This window comes from Triturus cristatus, chromosome 6 (genome assembly GCF_964204655.1).
Source record: "Triturus cristatus chromosome 6, aTriCri1.1, whole genome shotgun sequence".
NCBI lineage: Eukaryota > Metazoa > Chordata > Amphibia > Caudata > Salamandridae > Triturus > Triturus cristatus.
The window spans coordinates 1,114,047,137-1,114,068,058 of record NC_140589.1 but is presented as its reverse complement, the minus strand read 5'-3'; the positions used below and the strand labels follow the sequence as shown (position 1 = coordinate 1,114,068,058).

General features: G+C 48.3%; 1 protein-coding gene across 1 annotated transcript in view; it reads right to left on the bottom strand.

Annotated features, from left to right (window-relative positions):
• The window catches only part of LOC146821042 (lamina-associated polypeptide 2, isoforms alpha/zeta-like), a 34,243-nt gene extending 31,573 nt beyond the window's left edge, over positions 1-2,670 (bottom strand). Inside the window, exon 1 of the mRNA XM_085609790.1 lies at positions 1,614-2,670. Within this exon, the coding sequence (XP_085465916.1) occupies positions 1,614-2,670 (1,057 nt within the window). The remainder of the gene's footprint in view (positions 1-1,613) is intronic.
• Between the last annotated feature and the right edge of the window lie 18,252 nt (positions 2,671-20,922).

Here is a 20,922-nt window from a genome sequence, read left to right as displayed (position 1 = left end):
TCCCGAACTGAGCCATTAGGCAACCAAACACCTCCTGAGTCAGGCACATGTCCGACAGGGAGGGAAACACCCTGCTCAGGCGATCCGCCTCCGTGTTCAAAATCCCCGGTAGATGCAAAGCCCTCAGAGACAGCAAGTGAGACTCCGCCCACAGGCCTATACTTCGTGCCAACAAATTGAGGGAAGCCACCTTCGCGCTCCCCTGGCGGTTGATATAACACACCACCACCGTGTTGTCTGACCGTACCATCACATCCCTCTGGAGGATCCAAGGCAGAAAATGAGTCAAAGCCAACAGAACCGCCTTCAACTCCCTCCAATTCGAGGACATGCCCGCCTCTGGCACAGACCAGAGACCCTGCACCGACTCCTGACCCAAGACCGCACCCCAACCCAATTCGCTGGCATCGGTCGTCAGGACCAACCTCTCCTGGGACACAAAGGGCGAGCCCTGTAAGAGGTTCCAATCCACCAGCCACCAGGACAATTCTCGGGCGATGGACACCCCCCCCCGGAATCAACTGTTCGTAATTCAGAGAGGCCGGATCCCAATGCTCCAGAAGATGATTCACCAGGGGGTACAAGTGTAGACGGGCCCAAGGAACAATCATAACAGTAGCTGACATTAGCCCCTGAACACGCAACCACTGGCGAGCCGTGGAAGACTGAGCCCCCAACACCTTCCTCAGCTCGTGCATAAGAGTCAATCTGCGAGGTTCCGACAGGAAGACCTTTCCCAACCTGGTGTTGAACACCCCCCCAATGAACAGCAGATCCTGAGTGGGGTGAAGATGGGATTTCTCCAAGTTCAGAATCCACCCGAACCGTTGAAGGAGACTGCAAACCTCCATGGACTGAGCCTGAGCCTGAAGGAAAGAAGAGGAAGAAATCAACCAGTCGTCCAAGTAAGGGAACACCTGAATACCCCGAGCATGCAATAAACCCACCAAGGGAGCCAACACCTTAGTAAACACCCTCGGAGAGGCCGACAGGCCAAACGGTAATACCTGGAACTGGAAATGATCCACCCCCACACAGAAACGCAGGAACCTCTGAGAATCCGCGTGCACTGGCACATGAAAATAAGCGTCCCGGAGATCGAGCGAAGTCAGGAAATCCCCCACCGACAGGAAGGGAAGAATCAACTGTAGAGTCACCATTTTGAAGGACCGGTGAGGGATACATAAGTTCACTGCCTTCAGATCCAGCACAGGACGGAAGTCCCCATTTGGCTTCTGGATCAAGAACAGGATTGAGTAAACCCCCCGACCCCTTTGACTCACAGGCACCTTCACCACAGCCCCCTTGGACACCAAGTCCCGAACTCCGTCCAACAGAGCACGGCATTTCGCCGGAGACCTGGGAACAGGGGTAGACCTGAACACATCCACCGGAGGAGTTCCGAATTCTATTCTGTAGCCCAGCCGGACCACCTGCAGGACCCACTGGTCCCGAACGAACTCCTCCCAGACAGGAAAAAAAGAAGAGAGGCGACCCCCAACCGGCAACCCCATCATCACATAGTCACGACTTGGAGGGACCTGCCGAAGAGGAAGCACCCTGTTGACCCCGGGACTTGTGGAAGGAAGGGACACCCCGGCCACGTCCCCTACCACGAAAGGGCTGGGCCGCCATTTTAGACTGAAACGCCTGCCCAAAAGCCCGCTTGTAACCCGCAAACTTCCCTTTCTGAGAAGAGCGGACCGGAGCCAACAATTTCTTGTCCTCCGCAGTCTTTTTAATCAAAGCCTCCAACGGCTCACCAAACAGTTTAGAGCCCGTGAAGGGGATCTTCATCACGGCCGCCTTCTGAGCAGCCTCCGCCTTCCAAGACTTAAGCCACAACTGCCTCCTAGCAGCAACCGAGGCACCTGCAGCCGCTGCAGCAGCGCTAAGGGAGTCAAAGGACAAATCTGCCAAGAAACGCAACTGCTGTTCCAACATGGATAAAGACTCCGAGGGATCCTCATCCTGCATGAGCTGCGCAGAAATACTTTGACAGTCTTTAAGAAGTGACTGCACAAGATAGCTGGTGTAAGCTGCAGACCGAACTGCAAGATTAGAGGCAGCAAAGGACCGCTTCAAGGCCCCTTCCACACGCTTGTCCCCAGGATCAGAAGGAACCGCATCCTCAGACACCACCAGGCTCTGAGACGCCATGCCAGCAAGCAGGGAATCCACCTTCACCACGGCCGGGAATTCCTCAGAGAAACCCTGCAAGGGATACCTCCTAGCCAGAAACCGGGGAAAGGCATGTTTGTCCACATCCTTCCATTCCCCCTCCAGCACCCTCCGCACAGAAGCATGAATGGGGAGGCTTTCAGGTTCTCTCTTCAGGTAATTAGCGAAGAAGTCTTCAGACTCTCCACCCGGCACGGGACCAGGGAACCCCAAATTGTCCCGAACATGCTGTAGAACACAACTAAGGTCCGACCCTTGGACAAAACGACCCTTCACCTCCTCATCAGAGTCCATGTCAGGATCTACCTCCGCCGAGGCATCCAATTTCCGTTTCTTAGGCCCAATGGGATCACGAGCCACAAAGGCAGCCGCCACCGCCGCCTCAATCATCTTCTGAATATCTATTAAGGAAGGAGCAGTGGAAGACCCAGCGACCACCTCCTCATCCACACAGCCGAGCTCACGTACATCCGCACCTCTACCCTCCATGTTGTAAACATGAGAACAGAGAAACAGACCCCATTAAATACCGAGCCCAACCAGGGGAAAAAAAAAAAATATTCTCAAAGGCCAACCAGGGAAAGCCCCACCGATCCCCAGCCAATCCCCAACAGGACTGAAGGCCGGCCCCAAAACGGCCAATCAGAGACTTCCACCCATCCATAAAAGGAAAGGACAGGACAGGGCCCAACCATTAAGGATACCAAGAACCCAGAAGCCCCCGCACCAGGAACCAGTGAACAAGGTAAGAAATACCCCCAAAGCCCACTGAAGAAACCTGCCTAGACCGAATCAAAGGGATTAGAACCTGTAACCTTGAGAGTCAGAGCCCCAGACATAAACCAGAAGGCCACAGTGACTCTTAAGAGCAGTAGGAGATTAGAGCCACAAAAAACCCCAGACGACCCCCATCCGAATAGAGACAGACATGAGGACAGTGGAAACTCCTCCCCAGGGCACCTACACTGCAGCAACCCCCAACCAGCAGGAGAATAACACCCCACTCCAAGATCCGAGGAAGCGCGAAGCGGACAGTCAAACAGTAATCAGTAAACCAATCTGTATGAACGCTAAACAAACAGGAGACATGCCCCCACTGACGAAAAAAAGATATAGAAGCCAAAACCGTCACGCCCTTGGCGCGCAGAAAGGCAAGCCGCGCCTCACACACCTCCTCTCCCCCCCGGGCGATCCCGCTAGAGCAGGGAACAAACTCGGAAGAGAGGAGGCCGCAGCAGGGAGTCACCACCCCACACCAGGTAGTCCTGACCCCCCAACCCCACGGTCCCGCTACAGCAGGGACTCAAAGTAAATGCCTCAATAATTCAAAAACGGCACCAAAGGGGTTTAAACGGGCGCTAAACAACCCGTTTCACACTCACCTGACAGGAGGCTTGAAGACCCAGCACCTCCTATCCCGTCGAAGTTTGCCCGGAAGTGAATCAGCAGAAAAAACAAACAGGATGTGGAGTGGCGGGTCACGGTGCTATATGCCTCAGGGTATGGGTGTGGCCTGGAGGGAAGGGATGGGTTTCAAGTTGCTTGGGAGTGTCTGGTGGGAGGAGCTATGCTCAACTGGTTAGGACTGGGACGGGGAGGGCTGACGAGGAGGTAATGCCTGGATAGAGGGCGGTGGTGGGTGTGTCCCCTTGCTGTGGTCCTGTGCTGTTTGTGGTACAGGTGTATGGGTGTGATATGCTGCAGACAGATGTGATGGCTCCCCTCCTTGTGTTGACTGTGAAGGAAGACTTTGGATCACTTTCAGCATGCCCCCCTTCATCTTCATGGCCAAAGCATGGTGTCTTGCACTCTCTTCCCTTTGGATGGATATGATGTCTCTGATTTTCTTGGACATGTCTTGCCAAGAACTAGCCATCCTGTCCAAAACATGGGTCAGTCTGTCCACCACCTGAGGGATTTGGCGCATGTCCTGCAGGGCCTGAGACATGTCTGACAGGGTAGCTCATATGGCATGAATGTCCTGCTTCACATCTGCCTACTGTTGGAAGAAGTCCTGCTCTCACTGGCCACCATGACCAGGTGCAGGCCCTTTCTACAGTGTTCAGCGATAGATGAGGCTGCCAGGTCCAACAGCAGGGTGAAGGGTGGCAGATGGAAGCCTGTGAACGGAGAATGGTGCCCAGGGGATACCTGCACCACAATAGGATTGGTACTTTCCTCAGATGGTGGAAAGAATGCCTGGGATGCACTGTATAGGGAGGTGTTTGTAGGGGAACCACCACACTTTGCTGGGTGGAGGGTGTGAGGACTTGCCAAATTTGACAGATGTGGGGAATTTTCTGCCCATGAAATCTGAATCTTCATCCTTTGAGAGGATTGACCGATAGTCTTCATCATTCTCAAATTCTTCAGCCTGCTCAGATACTTCATCCTCCTCCTCTTGCGCAGTATTTGCAGCCAACATTACTACCTGCAGGAGCAGTGGATTTTCCCCTTTGATTGCCCGTCGCCAAACACTGGAGGAAGGTCCATCCTCCTCTTCATCATCATCATCTGGAACACAGAGGTTGCAACAGGATAAGTAATTGACTTAGTATAAGATATGGTGCAACACAAGGGTTGGTTATACTGTACTTTGCATCAACAGAAGAAGCATATGTGACCTGGTTTGGGTACCCCTAGATGTGACAGCTCACATCCTAGCACTGAGGTGTTGAACGGAGATTTACAATGCACAAGCAAACTCACCAGCTCCAGCCACAGTTTTGTGTCCCTTTGCGATCCCCCTGATGTCAGCTGCTGAACCTAGCTCCTCATAAGTGTAGTTGATGAAGCGGTCTGAGATCCAGCAGCTGGAGAAGGAAGTGACACCATACTCAATGATCTGCATTACAAATTTACAAACAGGCACATGCTACACTTACAAAAATGAAATGGTATGTATGTAAGTTTGTAAACACCCATTGCAGATTCTATGCAGAAGGGAATTTGGATCTTTGTAATGGTTTTGGAATCTATGAGAGGGAAACACTTCACGCAACACTTACCTGATGGACAGGTACAAGGGGGTTTCACTGCTGCAGCCAGGATGTCTTGCATTCCCCGCGATGGTGTTGTAGACTGCACTGGTGTCAATCTGTCAGCAGCTGTGATGAGACATACATAACCATATTTCAGTATACCAGATGGTAGCTATTAGCTAACATGTATGTGTCATTCTCAATGACCATTGATATGATATTCCTGGCCAATATGTAACATGTTTATCTCATGGAGTACACATATGGGCCCCTCCTCACATGCAGCAGTTGTCAGCTGTTACCTCCACACAGCACTGACATCAATGAGATGACACATCAAGAGACAAACGTGTATGAGAAGGTTACTGATATTTGAAGGGAGGGGGTACATAATCAGGACGCCTCTGCATTACATTGATTACACCTTCACGGTTAAGTACATCATGCCTCATGAGTATAGTGTTTTCTGTTGACAAGTCAAAAGGAATGTACATCACCAGGCCAACCAGTTTCACATTTGTACATCAAATCAAACATTGCAATGCAGGGTTAATATGTGAGATGTGTAATATTCAGGTACATTTTGTGGCTCATTTGTGTTTACCTACACATGAAGTCACAAAGCTCATTTTGCACTGAGAGATCACAAAATTGTTATGTCCATCCTTTGAGTGTCCTATGTTCCCATAATCCATTTACAACATCATGGTAGTACTTAGCTGACAACGGATGATGTCTTGTACAACAGACATCCTAACCTCATATGTCATACACTCATTTATATAGGCGAATACAGTAGAAGAGGAGGCAAGTAGAATGCAACATTTGACTAGGATCCCACATTGTTGGTAAGTTGAGAAGCTTTGATGGTTGCAGCCTACACTGGATTTGCGTTGTGCTTTATAGCCAAGAGATTTGAAAATTTCACTTCCTCAAGATTCACCTTAGCAGCCCATACATCCATCACAAAATTACACAACTGCCATCAGTGCGACCCTCATCCACACCAATTTCAATAGGATGTGTCCATTGATATTTTGCAAGTGAGATTTCATATTATTGAATTACAATCCAGTTGTGTCTAGTACACTTCATATGACACTATATACTTTTTTATGTCCATTCTGCACTCACTTGGAATACATTTTGTGTCATCCTTTCACTAGACACCATGGCATGATCTGCTATGTGGTTAAATGCCATATGTAGGCATGTTGTGATGCAGGACAACAGTGATGTAAAACACATAAAACATACAGTAGAGATTAAAGGCACATTTCATGAGCATGAGCATACAGGTTCATTATTCTTGGGTTTACTTACCATTGCCCTGCACCTGCCCAGTGTGTGGTCCCTGACCAGATGTAACAGCCAACCTGGTAGCAGAAGTCACTGGGGGTACTGGAATCTGGGACAACATCATTGGACCTACAATGATAAGTGTGTTTGCAACTTTACATTTCAGCTGCCACATGTGATGCACTCAATTTCAGGCACAAAGGATGAGCACAAGCAGTGTTGGCACTACCGTTGCCAAGTGTGTGGCAATAAATATAATGAGTGATCCCACAGTCAACTTATAATGGCCCCACTGCCTAGAAACAACATCTCTTAAATTGAGACAACACCAATTCCTAAAGTAAGGTCTATTATCGTGTTTGGTTTATGGCAAAAAAACATGCCATCTGATGTCCACAAATTTGACCAGCTGGATTGACTGGACAATTTCATGTATTGAAAAAACATTATAATTTGGACACTGGACACATTCTCAATACTCCTGACAATTGAATCTCACTTCTTGTTCATCGTTGTTATATTTGTTAACATTGGATTTCTGTATTTTGTCTACAAAAACAATTACAATCTAGTGGAGACTCCTTTTTGACTTGTTGTGGCACTCAATTCCAGGACTGAGTTCAAAGTTCTGGAACTGTTGATGGAATACATGTAATGTTACTGAATCACAAAGGGATGGTGAGCCTAGGTATGTTGATTTTTGTCTTTCGCTATTCACAAATGTCATTTGCTAAAGGTAAATGTCCTTCAAGTATTCCAATAGTTTTAAAGTTAGGTTTTCATCTCCGGTTACCTTTGAGATTCGGGCCCTATTAGTCCCTCTGTTGTCTGCTGACAATGTATGCATTTTGACCATCTCCTGACCAGTTTGACTTACCAGTTAGTGAAGGTGATATGCCTTGCTCTGGATGATGTTGTTTTCTCCCAGAAGATGTAAGGGCCTCCTCTACTGTGGTCGTCTGTACTCTGGCTGAATGTGTCAATAGGTGAGAAGAGAGAAAAGTAACCAAATCGAAAATGTACATGTGTAACTTGTCTGACATTTCCTCATATCTTCGGCATGCTAACAGTATAATGAAGAACTACCATGGCTGTGCAGGTTGGAGCAGTGGGGCATTGGGGGTGTAAGGATCCTTTCACCTTGTGCTTGATGATGCAGCAAGCACAAGGTGAGTTATTTTTTGGATGATTGTTTTTTAATTTCCCTATTGCGTTGTCTGTAGAATTTCCTCTGCATGGCACCCCTCCCCCCCGACGTTCTTGATTGATCCGGCCGCGTCTGTATAAGTGGACGGGGCACTTTGTCTATTGCTACTTAACACTGTTAGGTATATACGACAGCAGTACTGGGCTCATGATTTCAATTGTGGGAATGGGATTTGCCATTTATAATACAAAGGATTCTGGGAATTGGAAAGGGAAACACATGAGCCTCTACTGACTATATATTTATATGAACTTTGGATAACTTCATTAGTCACAATGGGGGTGCAACACAGACAGTCATTTTATATACTTGCTCTTGTCATCACATTTACCGGGTATCACGTTACAGACATCACTCAAAGGCAGCCCATGGAGCATGTGGAGATGGATTGTAGTGAGGACATCCTACTCAATTGTGGCGAGATAGAGACGGGTTCTGTATTGTGGGCCAGGGAGAATTCTGACCAACTCAATCCTGGAGTACTTCTCCTTCACCTGCGCCTTTTCTCCCTGCCACTTCTTCTTGATTGTTGGAAAGTATGCTCTGCTTCTTATGGTTTCCCCCACTGTTGCTTGATGTTGCACTGTTTTTGACTAGTCTGACTGGGATCCTGCTAATCAGGACCCCAGTCTATCTGCTTTATCCTTTAAATTGACATACATGTACTTTGGTACACTCCAGATTTGATACTGGGGTACCCTTATAGGTCCCTAGTATATGGTACATATGTACCCAGGGCATAGGTACCCCAGAGGCCTCCCATGGGCTGAAGCATGTATTATGCCACCCATAAGAGGCCATGCAAAATGGATCTACAGGTCTGCTACTGAAACCTGTGTAAGCTGGTGCTTGCACCACTTACTTAGATATAAGTTCACTATATCTATTGGTCTCTACACTTTAAACTTAAAAATCACCCCTATAGAAGGCCTTATCAATCCTGAAGGCAGGGTGCTGAGTTTTGTGTCAGAGGGTGCCCCTGCATGAGCAGAGCCCCTCTGCAACCTTCGGAGACCATTCTCCCGGGTTGTCTGTGACTCAGTCGGACATATAGGTAGAGGTGCATTATAACCTTGTGGTAAATGCTATCTTTAAAACGGCTGCATAGAAACATATTGTGTTTGGTATCAAACAGCTTGGAATCATACCTCCACACCGGTAACCAGTGTGGGAGGTATGATTCCACCCTTCAGAAGCGAGCTTCGTTGGGTCACTGGTCTATCCGGTGCCAGCCTTCGTGACCTGGACAGCACAAAATGGATGCTGCCAACCAGAGACACATTTCTGCCTTCCTGCTGCTGAGCCAAGCTCGAGCAGAGGAAGGCAGCACAATAGGCATCCTGTCACAGGGAGGTGTGACCAACACCCAGACAGGATTTAGTGTATTGGGACTGAGTGGGTGGACTCTGAGAGTGCCTGAAAGTCTGCACTGAGGGCAAATTTGGTGTCCCTGTGCATAGTCCAGCTCAAACCAATTCTGGGAACCATTGGCTGTTGCTCTGGCGTTAAACTGGACAAAGGACATGGGTGTAACCACCCCTCTGTCCTGACCCTCCCCTAGGAGGGTCCCTCGAATCTGTCTAACCCCTTCCAGTGGGTACAAAAGGGCTTACCTGGCGGTAAGACTTTAGATTTTACGTGGACAAGATTCTACAAGAAGAAACCACTGACTTTCGACCGTCTGGGCACTCTGGACTTCACTGGACTTCGACTGGGCCCGACTTCGTCTCCCTCTCCATCCAAAGCTTTATCAGTGCCCTTGCTCCTTACAGGCTCCATGCAGAACCTGTGGTACACTAAGGAGAACTAAAACATTTCCCTTGGAGTGAAGGAGTCACTTCCCTGCACTAGCAGGCACCTTAACGCAACTGACCGGTTTGCTGCTCCTGAGCTCCTGTGGACTTCGAAGAATTCAGTAACACAGGAGGTGGGTTTTCGAAGGTCCATAAGATCGATCTGCCCTCTCAGCAAGTTTGAGGCCAGTATCCCTCGTGGGGACTGCATAACCCAAACCTCCGTGCACCGCGTCCACTTGCAGTTGCATTTGCTTGTTGGTGATTCCCGAGCTTGTGCATCGGACACCGTGTAGTCCTGACTCTGAACACTATTTGCACCGAAGAACTCTGGCCTCCTCGCACTGAGTGCTCCGTCGGCTGGTATTTTGCAATCTTGCTTGAGGTCCCCTTGCGAATCCTGGTCATTTGGCCTGTAGGTCCTCCTTAGAGTCATCTTGATATCTGTTGGGCTATCCTGGTTGCTCCATATGGGTCCTGACTCTCCATTGCTTGGTGAGTCTCCTGGACCTTGCTGGTCCACACCGTAACCTGCTTGACCTTCCTGCGTGGGTTGCTTTGCCTTCTTGGTGCTCCAGCCGGACACCGACCCCTCAGCACTCGACATCCTTCATGGGACAGCTCACCTCCTGCTCCTGGTCATCTTCGACGTCTCCTGGTCGTCGTGGCTGCAGAGTCAAGCATCCCTTCTTCGCACCTGAAGCACCCAACATCGGTGGGCATTCGCCTACCGAGTCCCTGGTCACTCTGAAGTGACCCAGACTCTGTCCCCTCTGCTTTCAGGTTCCTTCCTTCCAGAATCAAGGCTTGGATTCCACCGGACCCCTTTCACCTTTACAGCAGCAGTACTTCTTCACAGCCCTCCACTGAGAACGACGGTGGTTTCCGACATCACTCCAGACCTATGCACCCGGCTCTTCTGGGATAGGTAACTTGAGTACTATGGTATCCATGGGTGGGGTGGCTCTCCAACCTCTTAAGTTCCAAAGGGTTTGCTCGAAGTCCTCCTAGAAGGGTCCTTAAACTTTAAAACTGTAACAGCGACTTCCCCATAGAATTGTATGGAGCACGCTGACGTGTAAGTACACTGCACCTGTCCTCCGTGGGGTCCCTATCTACTCACCTTGGGTTGTTCCTTGAGGTCCCAGCGATTCTACCTGTTTTAGACCTTGTCTTGACTTAAGTCGTGATTGTTATACCACTATTGTAGTATATGGTTTGGCCTCCCCCTGGAGCCCACGGTGTATTGTGCTACTTACAACTGTTCTATTGATCTCGTATTGTGTGCTTTGTGTTCTATCTTCGTGTAGAGGATACTAGAGAGTGTTATATTAATAAATACCGATTTTCATATAACTACTGTGTAGTTCTCCTCTCATTTAGTCAATATAGGAGGTGATATTCTGGTAAAACAAGCTGCTTTACATTCCTTCAAGATTAAGTCTGAAGGCTGCTCTCCACAGCTACCACTAGAATAGCTTTCTAAAGGTTATCTTTGCTTCATACATCATAAGGGCCGTTTGTAATGGTGCAAGGTGCCCACTTTAATAAGTGGACAGCATATACCAGGCCAACTTCTCACATTGGTGTGCAGGGATTCAAGCATGCATTGTTTTACCAGATAAATCTCTATGTATTGATTAACTGAAAACCACTAAATTATTCAGGCACATTTAAAACTTAAAGATTAGAATAAATAAGTTTACTGAACTTAGGGTTGGGTAGTTAAGGGTCTAGCACACCCTTTCTCCAACCTAAGAGAGTATAGTTCCCACTAGGTTAGGTAGGTGCATACATCACACCACACTAGTTATGTCTTCTAAAGGAGAAGCCAGTGGCTCTCTGTCTTCTATGTACAATGGTCTCACATTTCAGGAACTGAAAGCCAAGTGTGTTTCTAGGAAGCTGAAGACAGGGAGAAATGCCAACACCCAACATCTCATTGAGGTGTTACTCTTAGATGACCTTAAAAAGACCACAGGGTCAGATGAGGTAGAAAAAGTGGGTGGGGCAGGGAATGAAGACAGGTCAGGAGGTGCCACCTTTTATGACCTAGATTCAAACCCTGGCCAGGACGATCAAAATGATTCCAACCTGGACAACTTAGATCTTCAGGAAGAGGGTGGAAAGGCCCCAGTGGCCCTCTCTTTACTCCTCCTAGAAGAGTGCAGAGTTTGCCCAGGAGATCTAGATCTCCCTCTGCAGAATCTGACCATTCAGGACAATCTATAGGGACCTCCATATCTCATAAGAGAGATAACTCTTATGAAAGACAGTGCCAATTTCTAGAGCTTGAGGAAGTCAAGCTTAGGCGCAGGCAAGAGCAATTGGCCCTAGATAAGGAATCCTTAGAACGCCAGAAGGCTAGAAAGAAACTGGTACTAGAGTCCCATGTTGGCAGCAACAGTGTCCCTAGGGTTAAGCAGTATACTTATGACCATAGGAACCTGAGCAAGATAGTCCCTCCCTACCATGGTGGGGATGACATCCACAAATGGATAACTGCTTTAGAGAGGGCGTGTAAGGTACAGAGGGTCCTTCAAGAGCAGTGGGCAGCTATCTTGTGGCTCTCCTTTGCTGACGAAGGGAGAGATAAGCTCCTCACTGTTAGGGAAGAGGATGCTGACAACTATTCAGTTCTTAAGAGTGTTCTCATTGATGGGTTTGGCTTAACCACTGAACAGCACAGGATTAAGTTCAGAGACACCCAGAAGACACAGACTCAGAACTGGGTAGGACTTTGTAGATTGTGCTACTAAGGCTCTGGAAGGCTGATTACTTTGCAGCAAAGTGAATGATTTCAAGGGATTGTACAATTTGATTATGAGGGAGAAGATCCTTAATAATTGCCAAAACCAGTTGTTGCATCAGTACCTGGTTGACTCTGATCTGACTTCTCCCCAAGAATTGGGAAAGAAGGCAGATAGGTGGGTCAGAACCAGGGTGAAGCAGAAAAACCAGACCACAGGTGGTGACCAGAAGAAGCAAGATGTTAAATCTTCAGATAAGGGTTGGGAAAAGGGTAAAGACCAGAAGACTTCATCGGGGACCCAAAAACCTGCCTCTGGGGGGGAGTCACAGTCTAACAAAGGTAAAGGCAGAAGGAAAACCTTGGTGCTTCCTGTATAAGGAGAAAACCCATTGGACAAGAGATGCCAATTGTTCAAGGGCCAAGGATCCTCCTACCACCACCACTGGCCCTAAGACAACTGTTCCCCCTAGTTCAGCTCAAAGCGGTGGTACAGGTTCTGAGATGGGTTCTGGTCTAGTCAGAATTCCAGCTCAGGCTGTTCTTGTCTGTGATGCAGGCATCGATATTGCCTCTTTATTTGTGAGCCCCGGTAATCTGGGCAAATACAGACAACAGCCTTTGATCAATGGTAAGGAGGCCATGGCATATAGGGACACAGGAGCAAGTGTCACAATGGTGACAAAAGATCTTGTGCACCCTAACCAGATCATACTTGGTGAAATGTACCAAGGGAATAATGCTAACAATGTCAGGGCAGACCATTCCTTGACAGTTGTTAATTTCAGCTGGAGAGGGGTAACTGACCCTAAGAAGGTTGTGGTTAGCTACGACCTCCCTGTGGAATGCTTGTTGGGCAATGATTTGGAGTCTTCAGCTTGAGCTGAAGTGGAACTCAGGACACATGCAGCAATGTTGAGCATCTCTGCAGATGTGTTTGCTGTGACTAGGTCACCGGCCAAACTGTGTTTCACTGAACAGGCCCTGGATCCTGGAAAAAAGGACCAGGTACCTTCCAAGAAAAGGAGCAGGGTGGGTAAGGTAGTGCCTTCCCCCCAGACTCAGAGTGAGGATCAGTCTCCTTAGGAAGATGATCCCAGTCCCTGAGAAGGAACTGTCTCAGAGGAACTGGAACCTGACCAGGTTGAGTTCTTGGGGACAGGGGGCCCCTCCAGGGCAGATCTGTGTCAGGAGCAGCACAGCTGCCCCTCTCTTGAACCCCTCAGACAGCAAGCTGCTGCTGAGGCTGCTGGGAGTGCCATTGGCTTCCACAGGATCTCCTGGGATGAAGGACTCCTTTACTTAGAGGGTAGAGACCCCAAGCCTGGTGCCACCAGGAGGTTGGTCATACCTCTGAAGCTTAGGGCTTTCCTACTGACACTTGCACATGATATCTCTTTAGCAGGACACCTAGGCCAAAGCAAGACTTGGGACAGGCTTGTCCCTCACTTTCACTAGCCTCACATGTCAGAGGACACAAAGGAGTTTTGTCGCTCCTGTACCACAAAGGCCCCCCTGATACCACTACCTGTGGGAGGGGTTCCCTTTGAGAGGGTTGGGATTGACATAATTGGTCCCATGGATTCTCCAACGGCATCGGGGCATAGATATATTCTAGTGGTGGGGAACCATGCCACTAGGTACCCAGGAGCAATAACCCTTAGAACCACCACAGCTCCTGTGGTGGTCAGCGCACTCCTGGGAATTTTTTCCCGAGTGGATTTTTCCTAAGGAGGTCTTAACTGACAGAGGTGCAAACTTCATGTCTAGTTATATCACTGCTATATGGAAAGAGTATGGACTAAATTACAAATTTACCACACCCTATCACCCACAATGCAATGGGTTAGTTGAAAGGTTCAACAAAAACCTGAAGGGCATGATCATGGGCCTCCCAGAGAAGCTTAGGCGAAAATGGGATGTCCTGTTGCCCTGCCTTCTCTTTGCCTACAGAGAGGTTCCTCAGAAGGGGGTTGGCTACAGCCCTTTTGAACTTCTGTTTGGACATCCAGTGAGGGTCCCTTGTGTTTAGTGAAGGAGGGATGGGAATTACCTTTCACACCCCCTAAACAAGACATAGTGGACTATGTACTTGGTCTCTTCTCCAGGATTGCTGAGTATATGAAGAAGGTGAGGCTAGCCAAGAATTACAAAAAGCTTTGCATGACCAAAAGGCTGTACTGGCTGTCTACCAGCCAGGGCAGAAGGTATGGGTGTTGGAGCCTGTGGCCCCAGCAGCTCTCCAGGACAAATGGAGTGGACCCCATACCATACCATCCTTTTTTTTTTTAAATTATTTTTTCAAAAGCTTTATTGACAACTTCTGCATGGTAACAATACACTTTTGCATTAAATCAGAGCGTCGTGCACATCAGGCAATCCACAAAAAAAACAATAGGCATATAGAAATTACAATCCAACAATAGCATTATCCTGTAAAGCACGGCAATAGCACCGTAGATAACAGAAAACAATAGGAGGTAGTGATATCCCTGTAGGGGAAGAGTAGGCCCGGCCAGGGGGGGGGGGAATATGATCAAGGAGAGAGCCAATCACTGTCCAGCACCAGTGGCCGCCGCGGGCAGAGTGCTGGCGGGGAACGCGGGAGATGCAGTTCTGCTAGGATGTGGTCGGGAATGGAGATATGTTACTTGGGGGCCCCATATGTCAGGTGGGCAAGATATTGCAGGCATAAGGTCCCAGAACTCAGATAATAGGATCTGGCATCTCGAAGCATCTTCTAGCCAATGAGCGAACCTGGGCGCTGGTCTGCGACCCCAGCACATGGCCACCCTACGCCTAGCAAGGACGAGCAGCATTGCAGTCAGTCGGCGAGAGGCATCCGGACAAAACTTGACAAAGCCCAGCAGGCACAGCGGTGGGTCGGGAAGAACCCGGGTGGAGGTAATTTCAGAGATGGCGGTACAGACCTCCAGCCAAAGTCCGACACCTTGAGGCATAGCCATGCGAGATGAATGAAGTCCGCAGCAGGGGCAGAGCAGCGCATACAACTGTCGTTAGGTATGATTCCCAATTTGGGTAGCTGAACAGGGGTGCGATAGAGCCTGTGCAGGTATTTAAAATGTATGAGACGAAGACGATAGTTGGGGTACAGTTTCTTAGTCTGGTTACAACAATAAAGCCAATCGGCTTGGGAAATGTCCACGCCCAATGCCACACCCGCGCGCTCAGTAGAGATGGAGGTGGTCGACAGCGTAAGAGCATATAACTTTGTTACCAACTTGCGGGGAGTGGGGGATGTTTATATAAAGTCATGAGCAAGCATCAAGGGAGGAGATTGGGGAAATGTTGGGTGAAGCTCCCTACAAATTGCCCGCAGCTGATAAAAGAGAATAGTGTCCATCGGACTAGAGGAATCAGGAAGAGAATAAAACGTATTCCCGGGGTAAAGTTCCGCCAATGTCGTCTGTCCCAGATGGGTGGCATGTTTAGACATGCCAGTGGTTTGCAGAGGAGGGAAGGCAGGGTGATGTAGAATCAGCATGTTATTAGCCGATAACGTAGGAGCATTGGAGAAACGGCACAGTCCCAACCAAGCCCAGCGCAGGGTCTCGACCGTGTCCACTTCAGCCCATGAGTGGCTAGCGGGCGCAAACAGAGCAGTGTTCAGCGGCCAAGGGGTTGCAAGGTCGGCTTCAACAGTGGTGTGCAGCTGATAAGGGGCGGGGTGAACCTAAAAGTGTAAAAAATTGGCCTGGGCGCTTAAGGCATTAAATTTAAAATTGGGAGCGCCCATGCCGTCAGCCGACAAGGGGAGAGTGAGGATATCATATGCAATCCTGGGCTGCTTGCCAGCCCAAACAAGAGAAAAGATCAAAGAGCGAATTTTACGAAAGAAAGACCCCATACCATCCTTGAGCAAAAGGGAGAGTTCACGTATCTGGTGGACCTTGGAACTCCCAGGAGCCCCCACAGGGTGCTCCATGTGAACAGGCTCAAACCATATGTTCACAGGGCAGACAGGGCTTGCTCATGGCTACTGATGAGGGACAGGAGGAAGAGAATGACCCACTCCCTGACCTCCTCTCACAGAACCCTGTTGATGGCTCAGTTGATTGTGTAGCCTTGGCGGGCAGCCTCACTGAGCAGCAACAGACTGTTTGCAGGAAGGTCCTTAATCAGTGCAGACATATTTTTTCCCTGGCTCCTAGTCAGACCACTTGGTGTACCCATGAAGAGGACACAGGTGAAATTCTGCTTGTTAAAAATAAGATTTACAGGCAACCTGACCATGTCAATGACTGCATCAGGACTGAGGTCCAAAAGATGCTGGAATTGGGAGTCATTGAACCCTCGGATAGCCCTTGGGCTAGTCCAGTAGTCCTGCTACCCAAGCCTCATACCCAGGGTGGTAAAAGAGAATGAGTTTTTGTGTAGACTACAGGGGGCTCAATGCAGTCACTAGGACTGATGCTCACCCTATTCCTAGAGCAGTTGAACTCATTGATACCTTGACCTCAGCCAAGTTCTTGAGAACATTTGCCCTCACTGCTGGATATTGGCAAATCAGACTACCTGAGGATGCCAAACCCAAAACAGCATTTTTAACCCCTAGTGGGCATTATCAATTTATTGTGATGCCCTTTGGCTTGAAGAATGCACCTGCCAAATTTCAATGGTTGGTGAATAAAGTTCTCACAGGTCTGGAAGACTATAGTGCAGCTTATCTTGATGATATTGCTGTCTTTAGTTCCACCTGGGAGGATCACCCGGTCTACCTAATGCCACCAAGTGCCAGATAGGGCAGAGTAAGGTTGTGTACCTGGGCCACCTTGTTGGCGGAGGCCATGTTCAACCATTGCAGAGCAAAATCCAGACCATCATGGACTGGGCTGCTCCAACTACCCAAACTCAGGTCAGAGCTGTCTTGGGTCTGACTGGGAGTTACAGGAGGATTGTCAATGGATATGGATCTATAGTGACCCCCTTGAATGATCTGACCTCTAAAAAAATGCTTAAGAAAGTTCAGTGGACAGTTAGCTGTCAACAGGCATTCGATGACCTGAAGCAGGCCATGTGAACTGCTCCCATTCTGCAAAGTCCTGACTATTCCAAACATTTAATTGTTCAAACTGATGCATCTGAGTTGGGTGTAGGGGCTGTGTTATCACAACTGAATGAAGAGGGTCAGGCTCACCCAGTAGCTTTTATAAGCAGAAGGCTGAACCCCAGAGAGAAACGTTGGTCAGCTATTGAGAGGGAAGCCTTTGCTGTGGTTTGGGCTCTGAAGAAGCTGAGGCCATACTTGTTTAGCACTCACTTCATTGTTTAGACAGACCATAAGCCCCTCTTATTGCTAGAACAGAGGAAGGGTGAAAACCCCAAACTTTTAAAGTGGTCCATTTCCCTACAGGGGATGGACTACACAGTGGAAAATAGACCTTGGAGTAACCATGCCAATGCAGATGGACTCTCCAGATATTTCCACTTAGAAAATGAAGAATCAACTAGTCAAGGTTAGTCTCATGTCCTTTCCTTTGGGAGGGTTGTGTAGGAAAGTAGGATCTGCTTCTTATGGATCCCCACACTTTTTTCTTGATGTTGTACTGCTTTTGACTAGTCTGACAGGAATCCTGCTAATCAGGACCCTAGTCTATCTGCTTTCTCCTTTAAATTGACATACATGTACTTTGGTACACTCCAGATTGGATACTGGGGTACCCTTATAGGTCTCTAGCATATGGTACACATGTACCTAGGGAATAGGTACCCCAGAGGCCTCCATTGGGCTGAAGCATGTATTAGGCCACCCATGAGAGGCCATGCAAAATGGAATAACAGGTCTGCTATGGCAACCTGTGTAAGCTGGTGCTTGCACCACTTACTTAGATATAGGCTCACTATATCTATTGGTCACTACACTTAAAACTTATAAGTCACCCCTACAGCAGGCCTTATTAATCCTGAAGGCAGGGTGCTGAGTATTGTATGAGAAGGTGCCCCTGCATGAGCAGAGCCCCTCAGCAACTTTCGGAGACCATTCTCCCGGGCTGTCTGTGACTCAGCCGGACATACAGGTGGAGGTGACATGCACAGATGCTGAGGAAACACAGAATAGTGAAGTAGGTAGTAGCCCAGATAGTAATCAGAATGAGTCCGTTAGATATTTCTTTTATTTTCATCTTATTCTCAAAGGTCCAAATACAAAAACACACTGGCAGCCGACACATGTTTCGTCCAGCAGGACATTTTTTCAAGGCTAAGATCCAAGGGTGTAAGCTCCCGGTACCCTGTAGAACAGTGTATCGGACGTACGAAAGGACGCACAAAGTCTGATAGTCTAGGAAGCTAAGATCAGTTTTAGAGAGCTTTGTCCTCTAGGTATTCAGTGGTTCCTGAATATATGTGCACATTATCCAAGTCCTATGATATGGATAGGGATTTTTGCGACCCGCCTTTATTTCTGTGAGTTCCTGTACCTGTAGGTAAACATCACAGCCTGAAGATTCCAAGTCCCAGTGGTCTATAAAAGCTTGCTTCAAAGTTATTCCATATCTGCAAAGAATTCACAAGTGCTCGTGATACCTATCTCACCGTCTAAGGTTGGCACGCTCCTATGACTGTGTTGGGAATTTGACACCCAATGTGTTTTATCAAACAACAGAACACAACGCTGTTAGTTAGATCGTGAAGTACCATGGATGCCAACCTGCTCCAGAGCCCAGATAAGCTTGTAACTGGAGAAAGCACGAACCAGTATCTGCCCTGTCCGTTCCTAAGTGTACCCCCAACAGAGCTGTAATTTTAGTCCTTAGGTGTCATGGTAAAAAAATATCGGCCCGCTCCAAAGCCATGATAAGCTTGGAACTGTTAATTAGGAAGACAAACTGGCAAAGTCCCGTTAGTTTCTGGAAATAGGTGGCGGTACATTATAACCACGCGGTAAATGCGATCTCGAAAACGGCTGCATAGAAACATATCGAGTTTTGTATCAAAGACCTTGGAATCATACCTCCACACCGGTAACTGGTGTGGGAGGTATAATTCCACCATTCAGAAGCGAGCTTCGTGGGGTCACTGGTCTATCTGGTGCCAGCCTTCTTGACCCAGACAGCATAAAATGGATGCTGCCGACCAGAGACACATTTCTTCCCTCCAGCTGCTGAGCCAAGCTCGAGCAGAGGAAGGCAGCACAATAGGCATCCTGTCACAGGGAGGTGTGACCACCTCCCAGACAGGATTTTGGGCCTCATGTAGGTAGCTAAATACCGGTCGGTAACGGCCGAAATTCGGTAAATATCCCGTTACCGACCGGTATTTAGGCATTTGAGATGTAGGAGGCATGATTTAAGGATTCAGTAATTTACCGAATCGGTAAGGGATCGGTAAAATACTGAATCGGTAAAATACAGATTCGGTAAATTACCGAATCCTTAAATCATATGTAGGGAGCACTCAAGTGAGTGAATTTCAGTAGTAAGGATTCGGTATTTAACACCAACTACAGGTTGATGTTAAATAACGAATACCTTTCAAAAAGCTAAATATGGTTGCTTTGAAAGTGCCATGTGGCAGACATACATGCCCTTAGGGCATGTATGTGCGCCACATGTGCACACATGCATGAATCAGGGGTGCAACAGGGTGTCAATGTGACACCCTGCCACCCATGATTATGCTTCCCCTATTACCGATTCGGTATTTACCGAATCGGTAATAGTAAATGGCTTCCCATTCATTCCTATGGGCCTCCAGGCCCATAGGAATGAATGGGAAGGGATGCATTATTACCGATTCGGTAAATACCGATTCATAAATACCGATATTTACCGAATCGGTAATAATTACCGATTGTTTACCTACATACTATTTACCGATTCATAAATACCGAATCGGTAAAATTTGGTATTTATGAATCGGTAAATAGTATGTTACCTACATATGGCCCTTAGTGTATTGGGACTGGGTGGGTGCACTCTGAGAGTGCCTGAAAGTCTGCACTGAGGGCAAATTTGGAGTCCCTGTGCATTGTCCAGCTCAAACCAGTTCTAGGGGACATTGGCTCCTGCTCTGGCGCGAAACTGGACAAAGGACATGGGTGTAACCACCCCTCTGTCCTGACCCTCACCCTAGGAGGGTTCCCCGAATCTGTGCAACCCCTTCCAGTGGGTACAAAAGAGCTTACCTGGCTGTAAGACTTTAGATTTTACATGGACAAGATTCTACAAGAAGAAACCACTGACCTTCGACCGTCTGGGCACTCTGGACTTTGCTGGACTTCGACTGGGCCCGACTTCATCTCCCTCTCCATTCCAAGTTTTATCTGTGCCCTTGCTCCATACAGGACCTGTGGTGCACTAAGGTCAACAGAAGAATTTCCCATGGAGTGAAGGAGTCACTCCTCTACCCTAGCAGGCACCTTAACGCAACTGACCGGTCTGCTGCTCCTGAGCTCCTGCAGACTCTGAAGAATTCAGCAACACAAGAGGTAGGTTTTTGAAGGTCACTGAGGTTGATCTGCCCTCTTAGCAAGTTTGAGGTCAGTATCCCTCGTGGGGACTGCATAACCTGAACCCCAGTGCACCGCATCCACTTGCAGTTGCATATGCTTGTTGGCAATTCCTGAGCTTGTGCATTAGACTCCGCATAGTCCCAACCCTGAGCAGTATTTGTACTGAAGAACTCCAGCCTCCTTGCACAGTGTGCTCTCTGGGCTGGTACTTTGCAATCTTGCTCGAGGTCCGATCGCGA